We start from the raw sequence: 24,650 nt of genomic DNA, 5'->3' as shown, positions 1-24,650 counted from the left end.
GGTGACATTCAGGGCCACGCATCTGGTTTTGAATACAATTTTCCCTTCCTTATTTATGGCACCTGCGGTACGCGGGGTGGGGAGGAGCCGCCGGGCTCGTCCGGGCCGCGGGGCCGAGCCTCCCGCTGCCCCCCCAACGCCCGCCGAGGTACTGGGGAAAGACAGCGCTCTCTTAAAACGAGGCACAATTTAGAAGTGCCTCTGATTACTTAATTTGCTCCTGAGTATCTCAGTAATTATCTTTATGGGTCTTATTTCTGTCCTCTGGCATTGTTTCTGTCGATATTAAATGAGTCTGGCTCTCGGCACGTTGGCCGTCTGGCCCAGCACCACTGTGAAATCCTATTACCCTGCCGGTGCCGCTGATTAATTTTTGTATTAATTTCACGTAAAAGGTGAGCTGACTAATTTTCCTGCCCGTGCTGGGAGCTGACGGCCCCGGCACCTTCACCCCCCGGCCCTGCCCTGCGTTTCCCCCTTCGCCCTCCTGCCGATTCCTTTTCCTGTTCCCGCTGCGTTGGTGCCCCGCGCTCCGGGAGCGCGGCCGGCCCCGAGCGGGGGCGTCCCGGTAAATGCTGCGGGTGACTGCACCGTGGTGCTCGCGGCAGAGGCCGGCTGCCCTCGCCGGGAATCCCAGTCCATGCCGTGAGCAGGGTGGCGGCGTGCCCTGCGTCCTGGGGGCTGCAGCAGGACGGTGCCCCCGTGCCCCGCCAGCCCCTGCCCACCACCTCCCGCGAGGAGCGGGAGCCTCGGGAGAAGCAGCGTCCTCAGGAAAACATCGCCTCCGATTAGCTCCGGCAGGCCGGTCCCTTTTTGATTTTATTCCGTGTGCGTTACAGGAATCCTGAGCTTTATTTAAATTATAAATCAAATAATACCGCTCTCGCTTTGGCCAACCTCTTTGCTTCCCTCGCCCTCCGCAGTAACGCAGCGATGGGTTATATTTAATTAAACGTTACTTTATCTGCACCGCGCCGCCGTCAGCGGGCCGGGCGGCGGGGGGGGGCCCTGCCATGGCTGGGATCAATACTGAGCTGGGAGGGGTGGGGAGCTTCCTGAGCAAAACTCTTTCCTGCATCAAGAAAGGAAATAATTCCCATTGCGTGGCCCCGAGCGGAGCTTGCTGACCCCCCCCTGCAGTGGCACCTGGGGACGCGGCCTTTGGGGGCCACGGGAAGCAAAATGTCCCAAGGGGCATAAAGGACGGGGGCACTCTGAGCTGGAAAGCGTGGAAAGAAAGATGGGGCTTTGTGGGGTAGGCAGACCCGAGGCGGGTGGGGGCGAGCAGCTTGGGGACCCCTCGGTCTGCGTGGGGCCGGGCCGGGGGCCGTGGCGCAGGGAGGATGAGGAGGGCTGAGCCCGTCCCTCCGAGCACCAGCGCGGTGGAGAGGGCGGCAGCGCGCTGCCGTGTCCTTGCTTTGGTGCCTCGAAGGGCCGTGGAACAAGCCCACCTGTTTCTCGCACATCGGGAGCTTTGCTGAGCTGTGTTTTCTTCCTCCTCGCCTGCTCCCTTTTTATTTTTTGCAGGTGCTTTTTAGAAAGATGAGATAACAAGTGCCGTTTGTTTACCGAAGCCTGCCGAGGAACAAAAGGGGGTTGACGCGCTCACATCAAACGCCGCTTTTTCCGTAAACATCGTTTTTTGCGTGGTTGTTGGATTGGGAGCCCAGCCCCGTTGGGCACGGGTTTTGGGAGGCCGGGTCAGGCCAGGTTTTGGGAGGCTGGGTAAGGCCAATTTTGGGGAGGCTGGGTCAGGCGGGGCACGGCCCCGGACGTCTCGGCGGGCCCGCAGCGTGACTGCGCACGCCCCGGGACGCACCCACGGAAACTCACCCCCCGAGCGATAAAACTGTTCAATTGCATCCGGGATAAAACCACATTTAATGGCTTCTCATTACACAATTCTGCTTATTCCAAGGGCATTTTCATTAAAGTAGCTGCAGCAAAGCTCTGCTTTTGTACACACCCATAAAATATCATTTTAATTTCATGAGGGGTTACACATGAGTGAAATAAGATTAATTCTTTCATTTTCAGTTTCTGGAAGGGATCGGTTAATGATGGTTCCGTGTATTTATATATGTGCCATAAAAAGGAGTTCAATTAACTGCCATGCCCAAAATGTGCTGTTGACTTGCACTTTCCCTGCCAGGAAACGCTGCAAAAACACTTTTCGATCGGTCGCGTGTGCTGGGGGAGATGGATGGGTGCGGGCGGTGTGCTCGGGGGATGCTCCCCAGGTGAGACCCCGTGGCCAGCAGGGGCCGAGCCAGGCCCCAGCCTCTGGGTGCATTTAGCTCCTGGCACCCCGACACGGGAGGGATTTTGCTTCTGCATCCAAACTTTTCAGCACCGCTCTTTATTTCTTAGCAGTTGTGGGGTTTTCAGCTACCGGTGCCTTCGCTGGAGCCACGGGGAGGGGGCTGGCAGCATGAAAAGTGTGGTTTTTAAAGAGCTCAAAAATTAATTTAATAATTAAAAAAAAATAGTGGCAAGTACATCACCCAAATAACAGAGCAGAGGGGCTGGGGCGAGCTGCAGGGCCCTGGTGGGGTCCCTCCTGCTCCGAGGGCCCCATTGCTGGCCGTGTGGTGGGGCGGCATCAGGGTGGCACCGGGGAGGATTTGGGGCAGCATCGTGGTGGCATTTGGGGTATCCTAAAGGTGGCATCAGGGTGGCACCGGGGCGGCCCCGAGATGCCACTGGGGCGGCATCGGGGTGCCGTTGGGGCGGCATCGGGGTGCTGTCGCGGTGGCGTTGGGGTGGCACCGGGGCGTCCCCCCTGCCCGCCCTCCCTGCTCCCTTTGCCCGGCCGCTGGACGCGGCGCTGTGCGCGGTGCCGCGGCGGCGCGCGGTGCTAATACCTCGGCGAGGAGACAAATAGAAAGTGACACGTGTGTGTGTAGACTGGTATTTGTGGTGACGCTTTGACTGCAGATAATAAAGTGCTCGCCCTGAGGTGATCCAATTCAGCAAACGCCTCGGCAAAGCCGCGCGCTCCTTCAAGGGGGAGAATAAAGGGGAGGAAAAAAGGCCCGTCTGAAATGACATGTCAGCCTAAAAAGGGAACGTGTTAATGGATGAATATCTCGGGATGGCAGAGCCCTGCTCTTCCCTTTGTGCTTTGTCATGAATTTTGTTGTCTTTGCACATTACGGCTCCTGCGCGGCTGCCGCTCGAGGTTTGCCACCTACGTTTATTCAGATGGGTTTTCTCCGGCTATTCTTCCTGTGGTTGTTTTTAATTCAAGCCCTCGAAGCCACCGTGCGTTTTTCTGTCGGCTCCTGGGGCGGGGGCTGCTCTGCTGGGGGAGGCTTTTGTCCCCTGTGGCAGGGCCGGGGTCCTGCAGGTGGGGCGCAGCCCTTTTTTTTGCTGCCCCCCCCCCAGGCCACCCTTTGGGGGCCAATGCTGCAGGGGACACCGCGGGGACGCTGCGTGCCCTGGGCAGCGCTGGCGGGGGGGACCGGGGACAGCGCAGATGCAGGGCCCCCCCCCTTGCTGCATCCCCGCGCCGCGGTGGCCTCTGCGCCACCCATCCTGGGGACACGGTCACCATAGAAACCGCCGCACTTCAAAGGGTGGAAAATGGTGAAATCCGACAGGGAAGGGACGTGCGTGGCGGGGGGGCGGCACCGCTGCCCGGCTGCGCACCCCCCTGCCCGTCCCCGTGTCCCCACGTGTCCCCCCCCCCCAGTGCCCCAGCACCAGCCCGGGGGTGCCGGTACCCACGCAGCTTTGCCAAGGGGGACCCAGCCCCCAGCATCGGGGGCTTCGTTTATTTGTCGAACGCCCCGCGTTTCGCTGGTTTCCTTCCAAGCGTTGTGCAAATATTTGGGTTTCTAAAATCTGCTCGCAGCTTCGCGGCGAGATCGGGGCGGGGGGGGGGGGTTGCCGGTGGTTTTTCGGAGCGTCGAGGACGCTGGGACCTCCCCTGCTGGATGGGGAGCGGGGCAGCCTGCCCCAAAGCCAGGGCGAGCTCTCGGCTCTTGCGGCGTGCCCCTCACTTGGGGAGGGCAGAGGGGAGGCTCCCGTGGCCCCGAAGGGTGGATGAGGCCCCCCGCTACCAGGCAGCAGCACCGCACACAAGTCCTGGCCTCTGTGCCGCCTGCATCCACCTAGTGAGAGCACCCCAGGCTTCGCCTTGCGGTGCGGGGCGGAAAACCGTGGTGCTTTCCCCCTTTGGGAAACCCGCCTGTGCCCCGCTTGTGGTGCTGGGCAGCTCCCCGGGTGCTGGGCACCGTGCCGCAGGGACAGACCTGCCCGGGAGGGACCGGGGTGCAGAGCGGTGGCACCGGGGCCCGGGGGGGGTGCCGGGCTCCAGGCTCGGCTCCGGCCTCGCCAGCTCACGGCTCTGCCTTCTGCAGCGCTGCGAAGATTTACTGCCGGGATTAGTTTTTTCATCTGTAGCAAAATACGGTCGTGCTTCCGACATGTAAAAATAAGGTTTGTCCCGCCTCGTCTTGCGGAGGAGCGAAGGGATGGAGGCGAGGGGGGGAGACCAGACCTTAATCCTGAGCGGCCGTGGTGCTGCCGGGTGCTGCCACCGTGCACCCACTGAGCCCTTCCCCAGGACTGCGGGGCGGCCGGTGCCAGCCCCGGACATCCCCCCCATGCACCCCAACATCCTCCTCATCCTCCCCACCAGGGCAGGGGCACCCCAGAGCCCCTTCTGCAGCGGCACAGCCCCAGGGCTGGTGCCAAGAGCTGCCGGCGTGCTGGGAGGCGCGCAGCTAAGAGCAGGGCTACCCGTGGGGGACGCAGCCAGGCTCCTCCAGCACCCGGCGTGGCCAGGGCAGCTGGGCACGGCGGAGGCTTGGTGCTTGGAAAAAAAGATCTCGGAAAAGATGCTGCTTTGGTCGGGGACACCCCATCTCCGCAGCACGGCTCCCCGGTTTCTCTGGCCAGAACGTGTCTCCAGTCGGACATTTTGCACCGACTTCCCCGCTCGGAGCGCGGCAGGGCTGAGGCTGCCCGAGTCCATAAACAAAGATTTATTTCGGATTGCAGCGTTGTTGGGGTCTAGGATTTAAATCTGTGTCTTGAACCGAGTTTGGTGGCCAATTTGCTAAAGTAAAAAGTTGTTTAGCTGGAGGCGTAATCTTATAAGCCTATGCTGCCATTATAATGGCTTCTCATTTCTGCCTAGCTTTCCAATAATGCTTTGAGCAGAAGCTCGGAGTAATATAAAAAGCCATAGGATTATTACTGCGGGCGATGCATTTTCCATTTACAGTAATAAAATACTGAAGAAACAAAACAATTTAAAATTCCAATAAAATTCAAAACAAATCTTTGGCTGCTGAGCAGATTCAATTATTTAGCTGTTATTGAGTGCAGGCTGGAAAAATAGAGCAGGTCAGGGAGGGAGGGGGGGACCCGAAGCTGGCTGCGTGTCGCCTTCATCCAGGGAAAGGCGAGCGGAGGTGGGGAGCCGGCCCGCGGCCGGCGGGAGCGTCTGCTGGGAGAGGTCTGCTGCGGGTGTCGCAGGAGGCCGGGGGCTGCGTGCCGCCGTCTCGCTGCCCTCTGAGCTCCGGCGAGGCCGGAGAGGCTCGGGGGCTTCAGGAGCCGGGATGCTCATGGCAGCGAGCCCTCGCTGAGCCCGCCGGAGCTCCGGAGCAGGAGGTGAGAAAAGGGCAGGGGAGCAGCCCCCACCGCCTGCCCTCCTCCCGTGGCTGCAGCCCTGCAGGCGCATGGGGAGCTGCTGGCGGTCAGCGAGGGCACCGCTCGCCGGGGGAGCGCGCGAGGTCTGCGCCGGCGCGGGGCGGGGGGGGGTTACAACGCGTGCCCCCACCCTCGCCGTGACGTCCTCGACGTTTCGGGTTCAAGAGGAGGGGAGGGGAGGGGGGGGGAAACTGCCGGCGACCGGCTGAGCATCAGGCGGGCTGTCTGCGCCTGACGGGTGACGGCGGTGATTCGGGAGAGTTTGCATCTCGCAGTAATTACAGCCCGTTAGAAAGCAGTAATTACTCCGGAGAGGGGGAGCCGCTTACCAGCAGCGCGCACGAGCGCGCCAGGAGCCTCTTGGAAATTGGTAGCTCTGTAATTTTCCCAGTGGGGGTTTGGTGCGTCACCCTGATATGTGACAACACACTGAATTTGTGACTTGTCACATCCAACCCAGCTGGTGTGAAGAAGGCGACAAAGGAGGCTCCTCGCTTCCCCCCTCGGCTAGCTCGCAGCCAGCACGCCGCCCCCCGCGCTCCTCGAGCGGGGCAATGCCACCGACGTCGCCCGCGGCCGCGGGGCTCGGGGACGGGGCTTGGTGGCTCCGGCGGCGAGCAGGGGCGCGTGCGGGGCCGTGCCGCTCCCTCCCCCGTCGATCGCCTCTTTCTTATTTCTATTTTTTGCTCAGAAAGGAGTATTTTCCTCCCTCCGTGGAAAGGGGTTCATTAGGGATTCTGCAAGTGTCACCAGCTAATTAGCGTCATGTTAATTGAGTATTCACGATGCTGCCACCTCCAAGGACAGCGGTGCCGGCATGAAGGGGAATGCAGACGTGCGTCGCTCGTGGTGCCGGCGGCCGTGCCGCTGGTCAGAGCCCCCTGGCTCACTCGCAGACCCATGGATCACGGGGATCCGTTGTCCCGGGGGGGTTTAACCCAGCACAAGCGATGCCCCAAGGACGGGGAGGTGGTGGATGCGCTGCGTGCCCCGTGGCAGCCTGCCTGGGATGCTGCGTCCTGCCGTACGGAGCTGCAGTCTCTCCTAGCAGCTACATTAAATCCTGCTCAAAGGCCCTGGTTTTAATTGGCTTAATATACTCGTTAATAACAATGTCTATTTAAGACACCTGTAAAAAGCCCATAACATTAACTTAATGGGAGAAATGGCTGGTGAATGCTCTTCCATTCTGCCTTTTAAATTACTGGTACATCGCTTTAATGGAGAGCACTGAGAGCAGCGGCGGCCGGCCGTGGGCTCGCTCCCCGCGCCCCTGTGGATGCTGCCGCTCCTCCACGGGGGTGTCGTGCACCAGGTCCTTGTGGTGCGAGTGCCCCAGCAGCGACCTTGACACCCAGCCTCCGAAATTGCCTGGCAGTGAGGGGCAGGGTCCCCGGGAGCCCCGGGGCTCCTCGGTGGCACTTGGCCCAGGGTGGGCTGAGGATGGCTGACGGTCACCCAGTTGTGCCGGCAACTTTTTGGAGCAATGGCAGTGCTCGAGCTCCCTTCACACTGGGAGAAGTGGGGTTGGTCTAGGGAATGGGCATTGGACAGAGCCTAGGGACAAACTCCTCTGTGCCTAGGGCTGGGGGTGTCCCCAGCCTGCCTGCCCCGGAGAGGGGACCTCACTCCTGCAGCGCAGCCAGCCCTGGGCAGCTTCACCCCTTGGGGAGCAGAACCAGGATGCTCAGCAGCCGTGCGGAAAGATGGGCCCATCTTCATAAAGCATGTGTGAAATGCTTATATGATGTCTTTTTCCGTGCCATTACTTTTACTGGGATTGAGGATTGCACGGCGAGGCGTGTGCCGGCTGCTGCTGCATCCCTGGCCCCGTGCTTGGAGGGTCCCCGCTGCTGCCCTGTGCCACCGCCGTGGCCACGGGAGAGGTGGCAGCGACGCACAGGCACCGCCGTGCCGTGCTCACTGGTGTACTCGTGCAGAGCAGGACTCCTTGCAGCCTGGGGAAAAACACGTTCGGCACATCAGGAGAAGAAATTTTGTGAAACAGAGCTGGCAGTAACGTCCCCATTACGGACAACGGCGACTCTGCTCACACAACGGGGACATCCGTCTCCTTCGCCTGCTTTTTATTGGTGTCACCGGTGGCTCTGCGGCCGTGCGGTTCCTAGCAGTGGTGGAAGGACGAGCACGCCTTTCTGGCTGCCACCAGGAACCCGAGCCACTGCAACCACCTGGGTCAAGCACGTGGGCACGGGGACTGGGACCGTGGGCACCCGTGTCCCCCAGGGTGCTTTACAGACGATGGGGAGCCCGCGTCACCCCCCCGCCGCGCATGTGCCGGCCTGGATGTGCATGCGCATGTGTGTGTGGAGATTTTAAACACCTAATTTATTCCATCTATTAGATAGATTTTGTAGATTTAATCATTTTCACAGTTGGTGGCTCATTGGATACTCAAGATAAACTCCAAATGAAAGTATAATGGGTACGACAAATGAGTTTTCACACCAGAATGGCAGAAACTTGCTTGGGAAAGAGTTTGAAAGGAACAAAAATATATACATATATAATTTTTTTTTCTGCGGTGGCTTTTGCTGACTACAGTAGGTTACCACAGTTAATTTCACCAGTTTTGTTCATCTGTAAAATTGCATAAAAGTGACATTTTTGTGCTCATTATAGGAACTGCTGATTTATGGCTGGTAAATGCAATGCTTTTCCATTTTTGGTGAGGTTCTCGTAGCAGCGCAAAGCACCCATGAAATTGCTTGTATAATGTAGTTTAAATCCAATCTCGGAGAAAGATTCCCCCGTTGGGTAAAGTGACATTTCCATTCTCCACACCGAGTTTATTTTAGGCCACTTAGAAGTGACTTTATAAGTGAGAGGGGGCAGGTTTGTGCCGTGACCTCGTTTCTGCCAAAGGCTGGCGCTGGGAGCCGGGCGGGTGGTGCCGGAGGAGGAGGAGGAGGGGATGAGGCTGAAGGGGAGCCGTGGGTCCTGGGGCTGGACTGACGCTGCGCTTTGCTCCCGCAGGCGAGACGGCGGCACCCATGCATTCCCCGCGCTACCCCAGCCCCGCCGAGCTGGACGCCTATGCACAGAAGGTGGCCAACAGCCCGCTGACCATCAAGATCTTCCCCACCAACATCAGGGTCCCACAGCACAAGCACCTTAACCGAACGGTCAACGGCTACGACACCACGGGGCAGCGCTACAGCCCCTACCCCGTGCACGCCAGCGGCTACCAGGGCCTCCTGGCCATCGTCAAAGCCTCCGGCAAAAGCGTGGTGAAGAACGCGGAGGGGAAGCGGACTAAGCTGTCGCCCGCCCAGGCCGGCGTCGCTCCCTACCCAGCCTCAAGCACTTTAGCTCCAGGCCCTTCCTGCGCCGGGCAGCTGAGCTACCACGGCGGCCAGAAGCAGCTGGAGGGCCCCGTGCCCCCCAACGTGACGGTGGCGGCCTCGGCGCTGCCGCTGGCGGGCAGGAGCCTGGCGCTGCCGCCCTCCAACCTGCCCTCCATCCAGAGCATCATCTACCAGCTCAACCAGCAGTGCCAGGCCCAGGGCTCCCAGCCGGCCTGCCCGGCCCTGGCGGGCGCCCACCCCAGCCCGGCCAAGCACGGCGCCTTCCCCGCCGTGGCCTCGGCCGGGGCCTACGCCGGCGCCGTGCTGCCGGACTGCCGCAAGGGAGCCGAGCTGGCGCTGGGCTCCAACCCGGCCCTGGCGCCCAAGGCGGGCCTCTACCCCGACGGCGTGGACTACCTGCTCTGGCAGCAGAAGCAGCAGCAGCACCTGCGAATGTACAGCGGGGGCGGCGGCAGCGGCAGCGGCGGGGGGGCCCTCAGCAAGTCCCCCGAGGCTTGCGCGGGCGCCTCGCGCCCCTACGGGCCGGGGGCGGCGGCGGGCGAGAAGGTGAGCTCGTCGCCCTTGAACTGCATGCACGGCAACTTCTCGGTGGGGCAGTACTTCGCGCCGCCCTGGAACAGCGTCCTGGTGACCCCCAACAGCGACTGTTACAACCCGCCCGAGCTGGGCCCCGCGCCCCGCGAGCTCGGCGTGCTGCCGGCCGAGGGGCTGCCCAGCAAGACGCTCTGCAACACCTCCATCCTCAGCAGCAGCCTCCAGTCGCTGGAGTATCTCATCAACGACATCCACCCGCCCTGCATCAAGGAGCAGATGCTGGGCAAGGGCTACGAGACCGTGTCTGTGCCAAGGCTCTTGGACCACCAGCACGCTCACATCCGCCTGCCCGTCTACAGATAAGGAGCGGCTGCTGCTCTTCCCAAAGCCAGGGCGACGGCCGGGACGGCGGCCGGGGGGCCTCCGGCACCGCGAGGCTGCGAGACCGTGGAGGCCAGGGCGGGGTGATGGGGGGGGGGACGGGGTTGGCTACCGAAAGGGGTCCCGGCGCCCCGCAGATACTGGCATTTAACCGGGGTCGTCAAACTGGATGCGCCCGAAACCCGCTGGAAGCCAAGGATGAAGGAATGCTTGTCTATATAGCTCAGAAATCATTTTATTTCCACGAATGTGAACAGGGAATCGCTACGAGTTGCTGCTATCCAGGGAGAGGAGGCTCCGCTCTGCGCACGGGCGTACGCGCGTGCCCGGCCGGATCCGCGCGGCGGCCGGCCCCCGGGGCTGCGCCGCAGGCAGGGTCCCCGCCCGCGAGCGCCCGCGCTCACCTTTAGTTGAAGTCCATAACTTGCACTGCTTTGATTAAAGCTAATAACTGGGGACAGTCTGGAGGCTATTTAAGAAAAACACTTGAAAACTTGAACAGATTTTTGGTTTGTTTGTTTGTTTTTTTTTCATTTCTTTTTTTTTTTTTTAGTTGCCTAGAGCGTGCACCTCGTGGTGGCTGCAGCACCGCCCGCCCCGCTCCCCTCGCCCAGCCCTGCCACGGGGCGAGGGCAGGAGAGGGGTGAGCAGGGGCCGGGGTCACCCAGAAAAAGTCCCACAGGGCAGCCGAGCCCACAGGACCACGCCTAAGTCTCAGATTTCCAAGGTTTTGGGTTTGTTTTTTTTTTTTGCCTTTTTTTTTTTTAGCTGTCAATTATACCCTTGTTCCATTTGAGAGGCAGACAAGGAGATGTAGGATCACGTTCAGTAGCGCATCTAGCCACTGCGCTGGGGTGGGATTGCATACTTCCTTTTCTTTTTTTTTTTTAAAGCAGTTCAAAAACACTCATTATGGTCCGTTATTCAGTATGTGTAATTATGTGTTTAATAGATTTATTCATTTAAAAAGGCTCCGCATCACAAAATACAAAGTGTTTTGATGTTTAAAGGAAAAGGAAACAATACCCTGATGAAACCCAAGGTGATTGTGCTCAGAAAAGAGGTACTGTATCCCTGAAAGGCCTGTTCAAGCACTAAGTGCATTTACAAATCTCTGAGAATGTTTTTTTTTATACTAAAATTGACCATTATATTCTACTGTGAGAAGTGCTGTCTGCACTATATTGTTTTAAAAATGAGAGAAAACAAACGAGAAAAAAAAAAAAAAAAAAAAACAACCACAAAACCTGCAAGCTGTGTGTCCGGATGTTGTTTTTCCCAAAGTAAAACCAGGATGTCACTGGACGTGTGCTCTGGATTTTTGTTTGCTTGCTGTGGCCTCCCCGGTGTCACCCCAGCCCAGCCGGGGACACCGGGACACCTCTGCCCACCCCGGCTCCGCTCCTGGCCTGGCTTCGCCCTGGAGATTTTTAGGGCACGGAGGAACACCTATAAATATCCTCCTAACCACGCTGATCCATTAATCCTTCCCCGGTGCCAGGCGAGGCACACGCACGTGTGCGGGGCCGCCCCGGTGCTGCCAAAGCCGTGGGATTAGGGGCCGCGGCCCCGAGTGCACCGCGGGTGGGCGCTGGGACACGGGTGCTGGTCGTTTGTCCCCCGAGCCGTCGGGTGACGCAGGACCCGTGCAGCACTGGCGCTGGTGGCGTCTCTCCCCATCTGCTGAGGAATCTGGTCAGGGGATGGCCAGGGGCTTTAGAGCTGGACCAAGAGGGCAGCCACGGCCAGGGGAGCCTGATGTCCCTTTGTCACCCTCGGACCGTGGCTCCCCGCGGCACAGAGGGGCCCGTGCCGTGCCCCGTGCTGTGCCGTGCCAGTCGCCAGGATGCTCACCACCACCTCGCGGGAACAAGGATGGAGCCGTCGCTGTCCCTGCAGCCACCCGACGGCCACCACGGCTCCGTCCCTCTTGTTCGCTCTTGCCGTAACGGCAGGGAGCGTGTTCCTGCTGGTATTTTACGGCGTGCCAGGAGGGGACCGCTCCGTCACCGGCAGCGCTGGCGTGACAGCCGATCAAGGGAACAAAGAGGAATTGGGACAAAAGGAATTTTTCACAGAGGTTAATGTCACTTGGGGGGGGGGTAAGGGAGGCGGAGGGAGTGCCGTTGCCTGCTTTGAGCATTAAAATCAGAGCATCTGGCAGAAAACGTTTGCTTAGATCTTTGTCGTTAAAAGGCTGCCACGTTCAAAGGAACGTGAGGCTGAAGCACGTGGGTGCTCGAAGCAGCAAAGGTGGGGGTCCCGCTGTGCCCGGCACGGTGCGGGCTGGCGCTGCCAAAGGGACAGCCGCCCAAAGGGACGCTTTTCTTCCTGCCAGGCTGGGAGCGAGCAGCAGCATCCCCACGCAGCCCGGGGACGTCACCCCGCAGGGACACCTGCCAGAGGCGGATACGGGGAACCACGACTGCCCGGCGGGGACACGCAGACCTCGTGGCCACGCTTCGGTTTCCATTCCCAAGGCTCTGAGACCAGGCTGGGGCTGTGGTAGCTGGGACTGGCACCTTCACCTGCCCCTGCAAAGGGGCTTACGTGGGAGCAGGGCCGCCCTCGGGCGGGCAGAGCAGGGTGCAGGGCTCCCCCGTGCACCCACACAACACCTACACGCACGCACACACGTGTACGTGCCTACAAGTGGCCTCCCCGGGGGCTCGGAGCCCCGGCAGAAACTTCTCTGCTTGCAGTTTCCCCTCCGAGGGGGAACTCGTTAGCGACGCCTCTATCATATTTACCACCTCACTATAAATCAGGGCGAGCAGCTGGGAGCGATGGCTCAATTCATCTTGCAGGTCTCGAAGTCATTACATTTCATTAGGAGGTGCTCTGGGTTTTTATTATTTAGCAGTTTCATTCGCCCCTCAGATAGATCCGTCGTTGGAGGAGGATTTCACTCCACACGGGAAGGTTTCAAATGTGTAATGCAAAATAAATGTGTCCCTCGTTAGCAGCCGCCCACCTCCATCAAGCACTCACCCTGCAGGGCTGCCGGAGCTGGACGAGGAGGCGCAGGTTGGTACCTGAAACGCGGGTGGATGCGAATGGGGATGGGGCAGGGGCTCACCGAGATGTATCCCAGCACCTCAGGGCAAAGCCACCTCCACCGCAGCACCCTCACACCCTGGCGGGGGGAATGATGGCCTTTCTGATCCGCAAAAATAGTTCTATTAAAGTAATAATAATGATTTTTAAGGCAGGCGCACACGAGGCTGATATTAAACTTTGCAGCCGCCTTTGCTGGTTGAGAGTGGGGAGAAGAGACAGGCGATATAAATTGCACGGCTGCAAAAGGACTTAAAAAAACCCATCTCTCATTTTGATTGATATTAGCTTCACAAATTAAGCTTTAGATTTATCTAAAAATAAATTTGCTTCCGCGCTCCGCATTCTGGATGACAAGTGCCTTTCTCTTCCCTTTGTTGGGTTTGTCATCGCCGGCACGGCGCTGCGGAGCGGGGGGCCTGGGGGGGCCGTGCCCGAGCAGACCTGGGGGGGGCCAAAGGGGTGAAATAACCGAGAGGGGCCGCAGGGCAGGGCAGGGCAGGGAAAGGGGCAAACGCACGCCCCGAGGCCACCCCGCAGCCCCCCGCGTGGCAGAGGCACCCCGTGGTGTCGCGGGGGGCACCCTGGGGTGTCACCGCCGTGGCCGCGGGGTCCCCATCGGCACCCAGCCGCCGCAGGGCGCGTCTCGAAGGCGCAGGGGGCCTGGGGGAAGCAGCGCTCCCACCTCGCACATCCCCAGCCATTTAAAAGCCATCGCAAGCACACCCCTGCACCTTCAGGACTTGAGAGCTTGCGCGGTGGGGAAAAATGTGTTTTATTTCCAGCGGCGCTGGAAGATCCCGTGCCTGTCACCAAGGTGGGCTGAGGGCACGCCGGGTGCTCTTGCTGTCTGGCCGGGCCTGGTGTGCCCGATGGGAACGTGCTGCCAGGCATGGGGAAAGCAAAGTTTATCATTTTCAAATAACGTCTCGCATGAAAGATGGAGCCGGCTCAGCGCCTCATTTGATTATGCAGTGTGAGCCGAGAGCTGAAACCTCAGCCTCTCCTAAGTAGTGATAATGAAACTTATTCATTCCCTCACCCTGGGGAAATACTTAAACCACAATATGAGAGATATATGTAAATCACATTTAAACGGAGACAGTGCAGTTAAAGCTAACGGCGAGTAATCAAGGCGGAAGATGAAGTGCCCCCCTTTCCTGCTATATCATTTGCTCAGCGAGCCGGGCTGCTCCCACGGCCCCGCGAGGTGCCACCGCGCAGCACGGCGCCCAGCCACCGCTGCCACCCGAGGGGTCCCTCCACGCTCCCCCCCCCTTCCCGCTGCAGGACACGGGGCGATGCAGGGGGTCGTGGAGGGGGACAGGAGCACGGGAGGAGCCCCCCAGGGAATAACGCCCGGCAGGACAGGGGGATGCAGGCCGGCAGGCACAGCGGTGCTGCCCGCTGGCCTCAGCAGCGGGCGGGCAGGGGGTGCGCGGCGCCCCCCCGGTTTTTATTTGATCTGATCATTTGATTTGATTTGATGCCCCCTGGCTCTGACCCAGGTTAAGAGGGGTCCCGGGTCCTGCAGCCCAGCTCCCACCGCCTGCCACGGCCTCCAGCAGCTTGGGCTGCACCCAAGGGGGCTTGAGACCCCCCTTCTCCCCCGCCCCAACCCCCAAGACTTTGTTTTTGGGAGCCTCGGCCGGGGCTCTGCACCCAGGGGTGGGCCTGGGGGGGGGTGGGGGGTGGGTGCCGGAGCCGGCATTGCGCGGTGTGTGCTGCCCCCCCGCGGGACCGGGCTGCAGCCGCCCGCAGCCTGCACAGGGGCTGGGCACGAGGATCCTGCACAAGGACCGTGCACGAGGTCTTTGCACAAGGGCCGTGCACGAAGACGCTGCCCAGGGGCTGTGCACAAGGGCCGTGCACAGGGACTTCGCACGAGGGCCGTGCACCATAGCCGTGCGTCGTTCCCATGCCCCACGCGACGAGCAAGAGGCTACCGGGGCCATGCGCTGCAGTCTCCTGGGCAAAGCAGCCGAGGCCAGGAGGATAACGCCGGGCACCACAGCCCTCCGCGACCCCAGCCCTGCACGTCCTGGCTGCCCCACGCTGCCCTGTCCCGTGCCCCGTGGGCATTTCCCATCTCCACACCACGGCTGTGCCTTGCCACGCTGGCTCCACGCGGCACAGGGCTCCGCAGGAGCGCTCCTGCCCCGGGCAGGTCTGTCCGTCTGTCTGCCAAGGGGTGTGAGCCCGGGGGGGCTGTGCCAACACCCACCCACGGCACGTGGAAATCTCGCTTAGACACTTCTAGCCCCCGAGGGCTGCGGTTTGGCAGCGGTGACCCAAGCCGACGGTGCATTAGTGCCACGCAGAGAGAGGGGCCAGGGCAGGGGCAGGCTCCTGGGTGCTCCTGGGCCAGCCCTGCAGCAGCTGCCCTGGCAGAGATACAGCACGGCATGCTGCAGCACGGCACGGCGTCACACCGCACGGCATGCTGCAGCACAGCACGGCCTCACGTGGCACGGCACGCATGGTGCAGGAGGCAAACAGCTCCCACCTCCCTCCCAGAGAGCCTCCTGCAGCGACGTTCTCCCGGCCGACACCAGTCAATGACACGAGGACACGGCCCCTGCAGGTCACTCTTTATTACTAAATAAATAGTCGTATAAATCTTGTGCAAAAACGTGTGGCAAAAGCCCTTGGCTGTGGTGCGAGGGGGGGGGGGCTGTGCTCCCAGCACCCTGCCCGTGGCAGAGGCTCCCAGCACGGCGCAGCCGATGGCCCCAGCACAGGAAAGCAAAGCGGCGGCACCGGAGCTCGTCGGGGTGACCCGGAGACCCCCAGCACCCCCGGGGCCAGCCGGGACCCCCGTTGGGACGGACACCCACCGGGACGGCGGCTGCTGGAGGAATGGAAGCTGCACGAATCCCTGAGGAACAGACGCACCGGGGAGCGCACGTGGGAGCCGCGATTCTGCGGGCCGTGCCGGGGCTGTGCCGGGGCAGAGTCCATCGGCTCCGGCACCGCCGTGCTAGAGCGGGGAGCTGGGGGCCTGCCCGTGCCGCCACTCCCGTGCCTCTCCTGTCCCCAGTGTCCCCAGCGGCACCACCACCTCCTCCGGCGGGCAGCTCTTGTTGAGCTCCACCACGCGCGGCACCACCGTCGACCAGCGATCTGCGGGATCGGGGTTCGTCAGAGCTGGGCGCCCCGCGGCTCCCCCTGAACCCGTCTGCTCCTGGGGCTCATCGGAGGGATGAGCGGAGCCCTGAGGGATGTCCCCAGCCCACGCTCACCTCTCCGCAGCCGGCCCACGGTGTGGGAGAAGCCGTAGTACTGGTATGTGTCGCTCTTGCCCGGGTCCTCGCTGATGATGCCCAGGTTCTGGTTCCAGTGGGACCAGTTCACCTCGTCCACCCTGCGGGGAAGGGCAGAGCCCAGAAGCTGCGTGGAGCTGCTGGAGCCAGGCAGCAGCTCCTGCACCCGTGTCCCTGCGCCATCCCAACACCTGCAGCACCACCTGGCCCCAGATGAGCACAAACCACCCTGCTCTAATGAGGCCTAATGAGGAGCCAATAACGGATATTGCACGGAACACGCCCTTACCTGAAGCACCAGCGGCGGTCGGGCGTCCCGTCGGTGCCCTTGCCCACGGTCACCATCTCCCCGGAGCGGAAAGCTCGCCGCAGGAAGACAGGGAAGGAGCGCTCGATGTCCAGGATGGTGGTGGCCCACTGCCGGGGACACCAGGGACCCCTCAGCCACCTGGGGATGGAGGCACTGGGGTCCCCCGCCCAGACGGTGCTGCTTTGGTGGTCCCCGGCACGGGGACCGCACGGAGCCCCCCTGCTCGGCAGCTCCCAAAGACACACCTGCAGCTTCCAGATGTGCTTGCTCTCCTTGGACACCTGGCCCACAGTCTCCCCCATGAGGGCGATGAGCATGTTGAGGAGCAGCACGAAGGTGAGGATGATGTAGGTGACGAGCAGGATGATGAAGACGCCGGGGTACTTGGCGCTCTCGAGCATCTCCAGGTCGCCCATGCCGATGGTGAGCTTGAAGAGGTCGAGCAGGAAGGTGCTGAAGGTCTGGCTGTCCCGGCACGAGGGGTAGGTGGGCACCGTGCAGTTGGACTGCTCCTCGCCGCAGGACTCGCTGCTGGGACACGGGTTCAGGAGGGACACCAGAGCTGGGGAGGAGGGACAGGGACAGAGAGTCCGTGGGGGCAGCAACAAGCACAGGGCCACAGCAGGCTCCACGCTGCTCCGGGATGGCCAAGCCCTCTCCTCTGTGCCACAGGAGGTGCTGGAGGCTGCTCCCACAGGCAGTTAGGATGGAGCAGGGATCGTTCCCCTGTGCCCCGGCCTGCTGGCCCCACACCTACCCGATGCGTAGCCGATCATGAAGAGCAAATAGACCAGGAGGAAGCGGAAAAGGTCTTTGAAGAGGATCTGCAAGTGATGGAGATGGGGATGAGCCCTGCTGGCCTGCAACCCCCAGACCCACGCTAGGGGCTGCAGCAGTCCTGCAGGATGAGCAGCAAGAACTGGAGCAGGACCCTGAAGTGAAGCCCCCCCAGCAGAAAGCATGGAGTGAGGACCCTCCTTTTGGACTGCACATCCACAGCAGGACCAGCCCTGCCCAGGGAGGAGAAGACCCCCAACCCCGCCGGACCTTCTGTATCATGATGCTGTAGGTCCCCGTCAGCTTGAGCCCTCGGGTGAAGTAGAGCGCGTTCATCCAGCCCAGGACCAGCGCGAAGACCATGACGGCCAGGTACGCCTCGACGCCTCCCAGGTACAGCCCCGCCGTCACGATCACCAGCACCGAGTAGATGAAGCTGGAGAAGAGGACAGCCACTACCCGCCACTGTCCCCGGCAAGCCTGGGGATGAGCCGTCTGAGAGGCCCCGTGGGCGTCCCCACTTACTAGAGCAGCTGGAAGGAGCCGTCGATGAAGAACGAGTTCACGCCTGGGCACTTCTTCATGAACAGATCTTTGATCTGGGGAGAGAGGAAAGGTTGGAGAGGGGCCGGGGGCAGCCCCTGCCAGCAGGGTCCGGGCGTCCAGAGGGCATCGCAGCAGAGGCTGGTGCCAGGGGACACGGGGCTGTCACCCTCCTCGTACAGCACCCACGAGGGCTGGGCCACCCCGTTCCCCCTGCCTCACGCCACTGACGTTTGTGAAGAAGAAGAGGATGCCGGTGAGAAGGGTGATGATCTCCCCGGCCAGGCGCAGGTAGTCGATGGTGGTGGTGTAAGGGTAGGGGGGCTGCGGGGAAAGGACACGTCAGTGGCATAGCCCAGAGCCCCCCACTCTGCCCCACATCCCCCGGGGACTCACGGGGCCTTCCATGGGGCGGTAGTAGGCGATGAGGGTGAAGATGACCATGGCGCAGAGGTAGGAGACCACGCTGATGTAGAAGGAGACGGCCCCGAACTTGCGCCACTTGTCACGCAGCAGCTCGTTGATGGGCTCCACGGCCAGCATCTCGTGGCGGTTCTGGGGGGATGCCGGCAGATCAGAATGGAACCAACCCCAGACCCCCGGCCCCCCGGCCCCCACGCACCTCGATCTTGCTGTTGTAGACGAGGATCTCCAGCACGGACACCTCCTCCCCGCAGGTGTCCAGCGAGGAGAGGTCGTAGAGCGAGGAGTAGACGGGGCCGTACGCCCAGTCCTTGAACTTCCGCGAGAGGTGCCGGGCGTCCTCGTCCGTGATCTCCCGACGGATGATGTGCTGGAAGATCTGTGGGGGGGCGCCTGGCCCATGGGTCTGCCCCCTCCCGCCCCATCCGCGGCGGTTCCCAAAACAGGGCCGCAGCCCCCCAGGGCGATGCAGCTTGTGCATCTTTAACCAGCCCCCGGGCGAGCCAGGGTGAGCGAGGGGCAAGGGCAGGGTGTGAGGAGGGCCTGGGGTTAATTAGGGAACGGACAGGATGCAAGGAGGGGTTAATTAGCCAGGTTAATCGCCTGCACATGCAGGTTTCTCAAAGCACGTGCAGACAGCGGTGGTGCGGCCTGCGGCGCCGCACACCGAGCGCGACAGGGCCGGGGTCACCGTACCCCGATCTTGCCGGTCTTGGCGGCCATCATGAGCGGCGAGAGGCCGTCGTTGTTGAGCAGCGCCTCGAGGTTGGTGTCGGGGAAGAGCTTGGCGCACTTGACGAGGAGCAGGTCGTACATCTTGGTGACGAACTTGGTGTTCTCGCGGGTGTTGTCGGCGATGGCGACCAGGGCGTGCAGCACGGTGTTGCCGCGGGAGTCCTGGCGCCGCAGGTCCGCCTGCTTGTGCCCGTTCTCCGTCAGGTAGTGCACGATGTGGGGCTGGTTGGTGCAGGCGGCCAGCGAGAGGGGCAGCTCTCCTGCGGGGACAGCACACGGTGGGCGCCCCACCGCGGGGACATCCCCAAGGACCCGGCCCCGGTGCCGCCAGCCCCCCCCAGCTCACCGAAGTAGAAGTAGCCGCCCTCGTCCTTGGGCTGGAAGAAGCGGCCGCGGGCCTGGGCGTGCACATCTGCTCCCTTCTCCACCAGGAGCTCCACGTAGTGCTTGCAGCGGCGCTCGATGGCAATGTGCAGGGCTGTCTGACCTGTGCCAGGGGCGCCCGTCGCTGCAGCCTCACCCCAAGACTCCCCATGGACCCCCAGACTCCTTGGGGAACCCCGCTCCAGTTTCTGAGCCTCCCCAGGGTCCTCCATCCTCCCCAAGGTCCCTGCATCATCAGTCCCCAAGCCCTGCTGGAGTCCTCCATCCTCCCCAGGGTCTCCACTGCTCCGATCCTCAAATTTCCCTAGGGTCCCCAAACCTCCCCAGGGTTCCCAAACCTCCCCACGGTCCCTCAGCCTCCCCAGGGTCCCTTAGCGTCCCCCTAGGCCCAGCCACGTCCCCCGTGCCCCCCTACCCCGGTAGTAGACATCGCGGAAGGGTGAGTTGATGAACTCCCGCATGTTGCCCGTCTTTTCGGCGATGTCGAGGAGGACGGGGATGGTGTCGTTCTTGCCCCCGCTCAGGTTGAGCAGCGCCTTGGGCAGGCAGGTCTTCCCCGTCGAGGGCTCTGGGAGCGGAGGACGCTGAGGGGGCTGCCCCAGACCCCGACCAAATCCCCGGCTCCTCTTGGTGCCACAGCCCCCACGCCGGGGCCACGCAGCGCTGTCCCCGCAGGGACACAGGAACTGCCGGTGGCCCTGTGCACCCCCAGCACCGTGAGGTCCCAGGCGCTCACCTCGAAACTCCTCGTCCGTCAGGCGCTTTTTGTGGGTGAGCAGGAAGGAGAGGAGCCCGTCCAGGCCGGCCGGGGACCCTCGGGAGACGATGTCGAAGAGGATGGGTCTGTTGAAGACCTTGAGGACAGGGGGTGGGTCAGGAGCCGGCCCCTTGGTGCCCGGCGCTGTCTTCCTGCAACAGAAGCAGCAGGACTGAGCACCGCAGCTGCCTCCCCGCTCCGTGCCTCGGTTTCCCACCCGCACACCGAGCTCAGAGCTGCGGGGATGGGCATGGGAGCAGCGGGAGCAGTGGGGTGCTCTGGACGGGGGGGCTGGCGGGGGCTCTGCCCACCCTAAATCATAGACCCCTTGGCTGGGGTGGCCCCAGGGGGAGCAGAAACCACAGGGGAGGCACCCAGTGCTCGCAGTCACCTCCTGCCTCCCTGTGGCACCCACGGGGACCGGGTGCTGCTCCCGTTGTGGGTCACAGTGGCAGGGCAGAGCCCCACGCTGTGCCCCCCAGCAGGGACAGGCCACGGCTCTGGGACAGTCTCCAGCGACACGGGCTGAGCCAGAGTGGGCAGCGGCAGCAGGGGACAATCATCCAGCTCCAGAAACCTGGGGGAGGAGGGACGGCGGCTGCCCCAGCCGGGGTCTCCAGGCCTGGGGAGCCCCCCTCGGCCCCGCTTGCAGCCCAGGGACACGAGGTGCCGCCGGGGCAGGCAGGGTGCGGCACCCAGAGGGCCCGGCCAGGCCAGCCCAGGTGCCCAGCACAGACGGGCATTGTGTGCCCGGCTGCAGGCGGCCGCCCCGGCTCCGGTTTCCTGACGCAGGCCGAGGGCGGAGGCCCCTCCTGAAAAGCCCTTTCATGCCAGGGGAGCCAGACGTCCCGCACCGGCAGGGAGCGGCTGCAGCACAGAGCCCTCTTTCACGGCGCAGGCAGGAGGGGAAGGGGGGGCCACGGTCCCGGCCCCACGGCGGCGTGGGGCTGCAGCCCACGGCACGGCGTGGCACGGCGCAGCACGGCACAGCCCGGCCTGGCACGGCACCAGGCATCCTCACCGGGACTGGCTGGGAGCGCCACGTGCGTGGCACCCCGAGTTCCCTGCCCAGAGCACCCCTAAATGCCACTCAGAGAGCCCTGGGGGCCCGTCCCCAGCTGCCTTGCACCCCCATACCCATGCCAGGGTGCCCCACGCTCCCCACCAGCAGTGGTGTCCCCGGGGTACGCGGGGGACCCCGTACTCACTCCACAACCCTCCTGCGCCAGCGCTTGTTCTCGCTGGGGTGGTGGCGGTAGGTGCCGTAGTCGAAGAGGGAATCCATGGGGGCCTTCTTGGGCGCGGGGACCACGGACGACTCGTAGATGGTGGCCTCCAGCAGCTCCATGGGTTTCGGGGCACCTTTCCGGAAGGCCCCGTGGAATTTCATGCGCAGGTTTTGCTTTCCGTCCCCAGCACCGGGGGGGGCCCGAGATGCCTCGGCGGGGGACGGGGTGTCCTCCACCTCGAACAGGTTGGCCAGCGAGGAGAGAGGGAAGGAGTCATCCGCCGGGGCCTCCCCGGCATCGCGGGGGTCCTCGCTGTCTGCCATGCTCCCCTTTCAGCGGGACCTCTGCTCGCTGCCTGGGTGGCCGCGCTCCTCGGTCCTTCCGTGAAAGCAGGAGACCTGGCAGAGGAAAGCCCGGAGTCATTCCCAAATAACTTCCCCTCCCGCCCCATCCTCTCCCACGGGCACCGTGCCCTGTGCGAGCCGCTGCCGGGTCCCACGGCAGGAGCAGCGTCCCACCCCGACCCCAACAGCGTTTGGGGCCAGCGGGACCCCCGGCACTCCCCAGCCCACCTACCCGCCCGCGGGGACCCCTCGCGTCCACGCAGCCCCACCGGCTCCGGCGCTGCCGGCTTCAAAGCGCAGCTGCCTGGAGCCCGGCCCCGCTGTGGTCAGCTTGGGTGCAGCCCAGGCTGGGGCACAGAGCGGGCCCTGTGCGTGCTGCCCGGCCCCCGGGGAGCCACCCGGCTGGGGGTGAGGGGAGCCACAGGGGGTCAGGAGCGGGCCCCCCACAGCCCACCACCCGGCGGCGGTGCCACACAAGCCGGGGCTGTGACCTGGTCCCCGGCACGGCGGGGGGACGCAGCCGGCGGGTCCTGGCAGAGGGAGCGAGCAGTGTTTGGGGCAAGAAACGATGGGTTTTGGTCGTGCAGGGGGAAAGGAGACCGGTGGTAAGTCGTGACACCAGCACGGACAGCACAGCGCTGTGGGGGACACGTGGTGCTGGCTGGGGTCTCCACGGACAGACACCTGTCTGCTTGCTGGCCCAGCAGGTAAATACCCCCCGGGCTCCCCAGCTTTCCATGAAAATACACCACAAAATACAGCAGTGCTCAGCCCTGGCTCAGTTTCTGCCTCCCGGGAGCTCTCTCAGCCCTCGCTCTCAGACCCAGGGTTCAGAGACAGAAAAAGCACCCGGGGAACGTATAATTTGCTGCTGGGCTGCAGCTCTGTACGACAAGCCATAATGTCAGGCTTGGCCCTCCCGGAGATGGCTGCTGGATAACATGCTTCTAATTAGGCAGCGTGTCGCCACGGACACCCGCGGCGGCCGGGCCACGGCTCCCCACGCGGGCAGGGGACGGGGGCTGCAAATGGCCCCAGGAACTGCGGCAGCGTGGGGGGGCTGTGGGCAACATCCCCTTTGCCCCCGCAGCCCCCGGATCCCGCAGGAGGCGGCAGCGGGGACGCACAGCCCCAGGAGATGCGGGGCGTGTGACGGGGCGTAAAGGGATTTCTCCTCCTCGCTTCCTGCTCTCACTGCAAGAAATTCCACGTGCACCTGCCAAAGCCGCGGTGACCCCGGCTCTCGCACACCCGACACCGAGCAAACACGGGCTCTCACGCAGCCTGGCTGTCCGAGACACCAGACCAGGGAATTCACGGCACGCCAACCCCTCCAGCACGGGGATGGAGCACCCAACCCCTCTCCACTGTGCTGGAATCCCAGCCCAAACCACAGGAAAAGCACAGCTTCAGAGAAAAGCAGCGAGGGCAAAGCCCAAATATAGATCAGGCTGCCAAACCCAGCCAGAGGCCAGGGCAGAGCCGGGGGGACGCCAGCGCTGCAAGGAGGGGCGCGAATGCACAATTACCCGTGAGGATTTTACTACCAGGATGTAATTTTACTCCGTGGTGGAGCACGGGTGGGTGCAGCTCTGCGCCGCTCGTGCTGCAAACGCGGGCGGTTTTCCTCCGAGGTCTGCGGGGGGCACGGGGAGGGCTCTGGGCAGGGCAGCGCCTTGCAGCCCCCCCCAGCCCCAGCGCCCCTGCCTCCCGCCAGGACCGGGTGCGTGGAGCTTCTGCCCAGCACCAGACAGGGGCTTCCCTGTGGCAGCACCCCGCGGTGGCCAGGGAAGCAGAAGTAGAGCCGGGGCAAGGAGGGGCGTGAAAGCTCGCTGCTTGCCGCTTGGAGCCGTGGTGCTGCGGAAGGCAGCGGTCACAGCCTGGCTGAAGTGGTGGCACCTGCCAGCACCCAGAGCCTGGGTGCCCTTACAGAGGGTTCCCCGAGGACATCGGGCCCGGGGTCACCCGGGCAGCAGGCGAATGGAAATCAGCTTCCTGCAGGCAGCACGCCTCTCCCCGGAGATTTGAATCGGTTTTCATTTGGCTTAACCCGCGGCAGCAAAAAGAGGGAGAAGCGAGGCCGGCGCATCCCATCCCGTGGCCGTCGGCCGGGGACGACCCCGCTGCGGTCATGGGATGGGGACAAGCGGCACCGGGGCCATCGCAGGGCTGAAGGCAGGGGGACGCGAGGCAGAAGCGGGTGACGGAGCGGCTGCCGTCACGTGCCGGGGAGGAAGCTTGCTTGGGAAGTGACGGTCTCGCGACCGGCCCTGCGAACACACAGGCGCTCCCATGGGCCCCGCCGCTGCCAGGAAAGGTGTTGTCAATCGGGTTTTATTTGGCTTGTTGACTTATTTGGATATTTTTTTTTTTTTTTCGTTTTTCAGCCTTCCTCACCCCACGGAGCAAATGACTCAACACCTGGCGTCGCGCAGCGAGCCTGCCGGGCACGGCCCCGCCGCTCGCATCCAACACAAACCCTCGCACCCGCACCCAGGTGCGCGCCCAGCACCCGCACCTCGGCCCCCCCGGACCCCCCCCGGGACCAAGCGGCAGCCACCCAGCCACCAGCCGGGGCGCGGAGCCGCTGCGCGGGTGGGTTTGGAGCCCACGGCACCCCGAGCCCCCCACCCCACGGCACCCCGAGCCCCCCACCCCGCTACCCCCCAGCCCCTGCCCGCTGCCCCCAGCCCCGCTCCCCCGTCCCCAGCCCCGGTCCCGTCCCGGTACCGCCCGTCCCGGCCCGTCCCGCGCCGCTCCCGCAGCCTCCGGCGCCTCCCGCAGCCGCCGCGGGCCCCGTCCCGGTCCCTCCCGTCCCGGTCCCTCCCGTCCCGGTCCTTCCCGGCCCGGCCCCGCTGCCGTGGGCGGGCGCCCCGGGACCCGCCCGCAGCCGGGCCCGCCCCCGGGACGGCCCCGAAGCAGC

At 63.2% G+C, this 24,650-nt stretch overlaps 2 protein-coding genes across 7 annotated transcripts in view; one reads left to right on the top strand and one right to left on the bottom strand.

Annotated features, from left to right (window-relative positions):
• The window catches only part of FAM222A (family with sequence similarity 222 member A), a 28,958-nt gene extending 17,800 nt beyond the window's left edge, over positions 1 to 11,158 (top strand). For all 3 annotated transcript variants that reach the window (XM_083804482.1, XM_083804481.1, XM_083804480.1), the window contains exon 3: positions 8,659 to 11,158. In XM_083804482.1, coding sequence (XP_083660608.1) covers positions 8,659 to 9,887 — 1,229 coding nt within the window. In that variant the 3' untranslated portion in view covers positions 9,888 to 11,158. The remainder of the gene's footprint in view (positions 1 to 8,658) is intronic.
• Positions 10,747 to 24,562, bottom strand: TRPV4 (transient receptor potential cation channel subfamily V member 4). 4 transcript variants are annotated; one of them, XM_083804477.1, is made up of 16 exons: positions 24,458 to 24,562; positions 21,363 to 21,781; positions 20,134 to 20,306; positions 19,813 to 19,965; positions 19,360 to 19,500; positions 18,975 to 19,273; positions 18,478 to 18,657; positions 18,252 to 18,410; positions 18,087 to 18,179; positions 17,838 to 17,911; positions 17,583 to 17,748; positions 17,293 to 17,359; positions 16,781 to 17,097; positions 16,515 to 16,673; positions 16,205 to 16,326; positions 10,747 to 16,085 (listed from the first exon to the last, which is right to left on the bottom strand). In XM_083804477.1, the coding sequence occupies exons 2-16, from the start codon at positions 21,704 to 21,706 to the stop codon at positions 15,548 to 15,550; spliced, it is 2,985 nt and encodes a 994-aa protein (XP_083660603.1). In that variant the 5' UTR covers positions 21,707 to 21,781; positions 24,458 to 24,562; the 3' UTR covers positions 10,747 to 15,547. The 4 variants fall into 4 exon arrangements, with proteins under 4 accessions (XP_083660603.1, XP_083660602.1, XP_083660604.1 ...); XM_083804476.1 differs by lacking the exon at positions 24,458 to 24,562 and having other exon boundaries at positions 21,363 to 24,375; XM_083804479.1 differs by lacking the exon at positions 24,458 to 24,562 and having other exon boundaries at positions 15,793 to 16,085; positions 16,515 to 16,642; positions 21,363 to 24,375.
• Positions 24,563 to 24,650: the final 88 nt, after the last annotated feature.

The sequence above is a fragment of the Anser anser genome (genome assembly GCF_964211835.1).
Source record: "Anser anser genome assembly, chromosome: 18".
NCBI lineage: Eukaryota > Metazoa > Chordata > Aves > Anseriformes > Anatidae > Anser > Anser anser.
This window is presented reverse-complemented; position numbering and strand designations above follow the sequence as displayed.

Bases quoted from the DNA above. Each gene is read 5' to 3' on its own strand.
- TRPV4 (XM_083804477.1), bottom strand. From the start codon at position 21,706: ATGGCAGACAGCGAGGACCCCCGCGATGCCGGGGAGGCCCCGGCGGAT. The intron at 19,274-19,359 runs GTGAGCTGGGGG...CTGTCCCCGCAG, and splicing joins GGGCGGCTACTTCTACTTCG to GAGAGCTGCCCCTCTCGCTG. The intron at 18,180-18,251 runs GTGAGTCCCCGG...CTTTCCCCGCAG, and splicing joins ACCGCCCCATGGAAGGCCCC to CCCCCCTACCCTTACACCAC.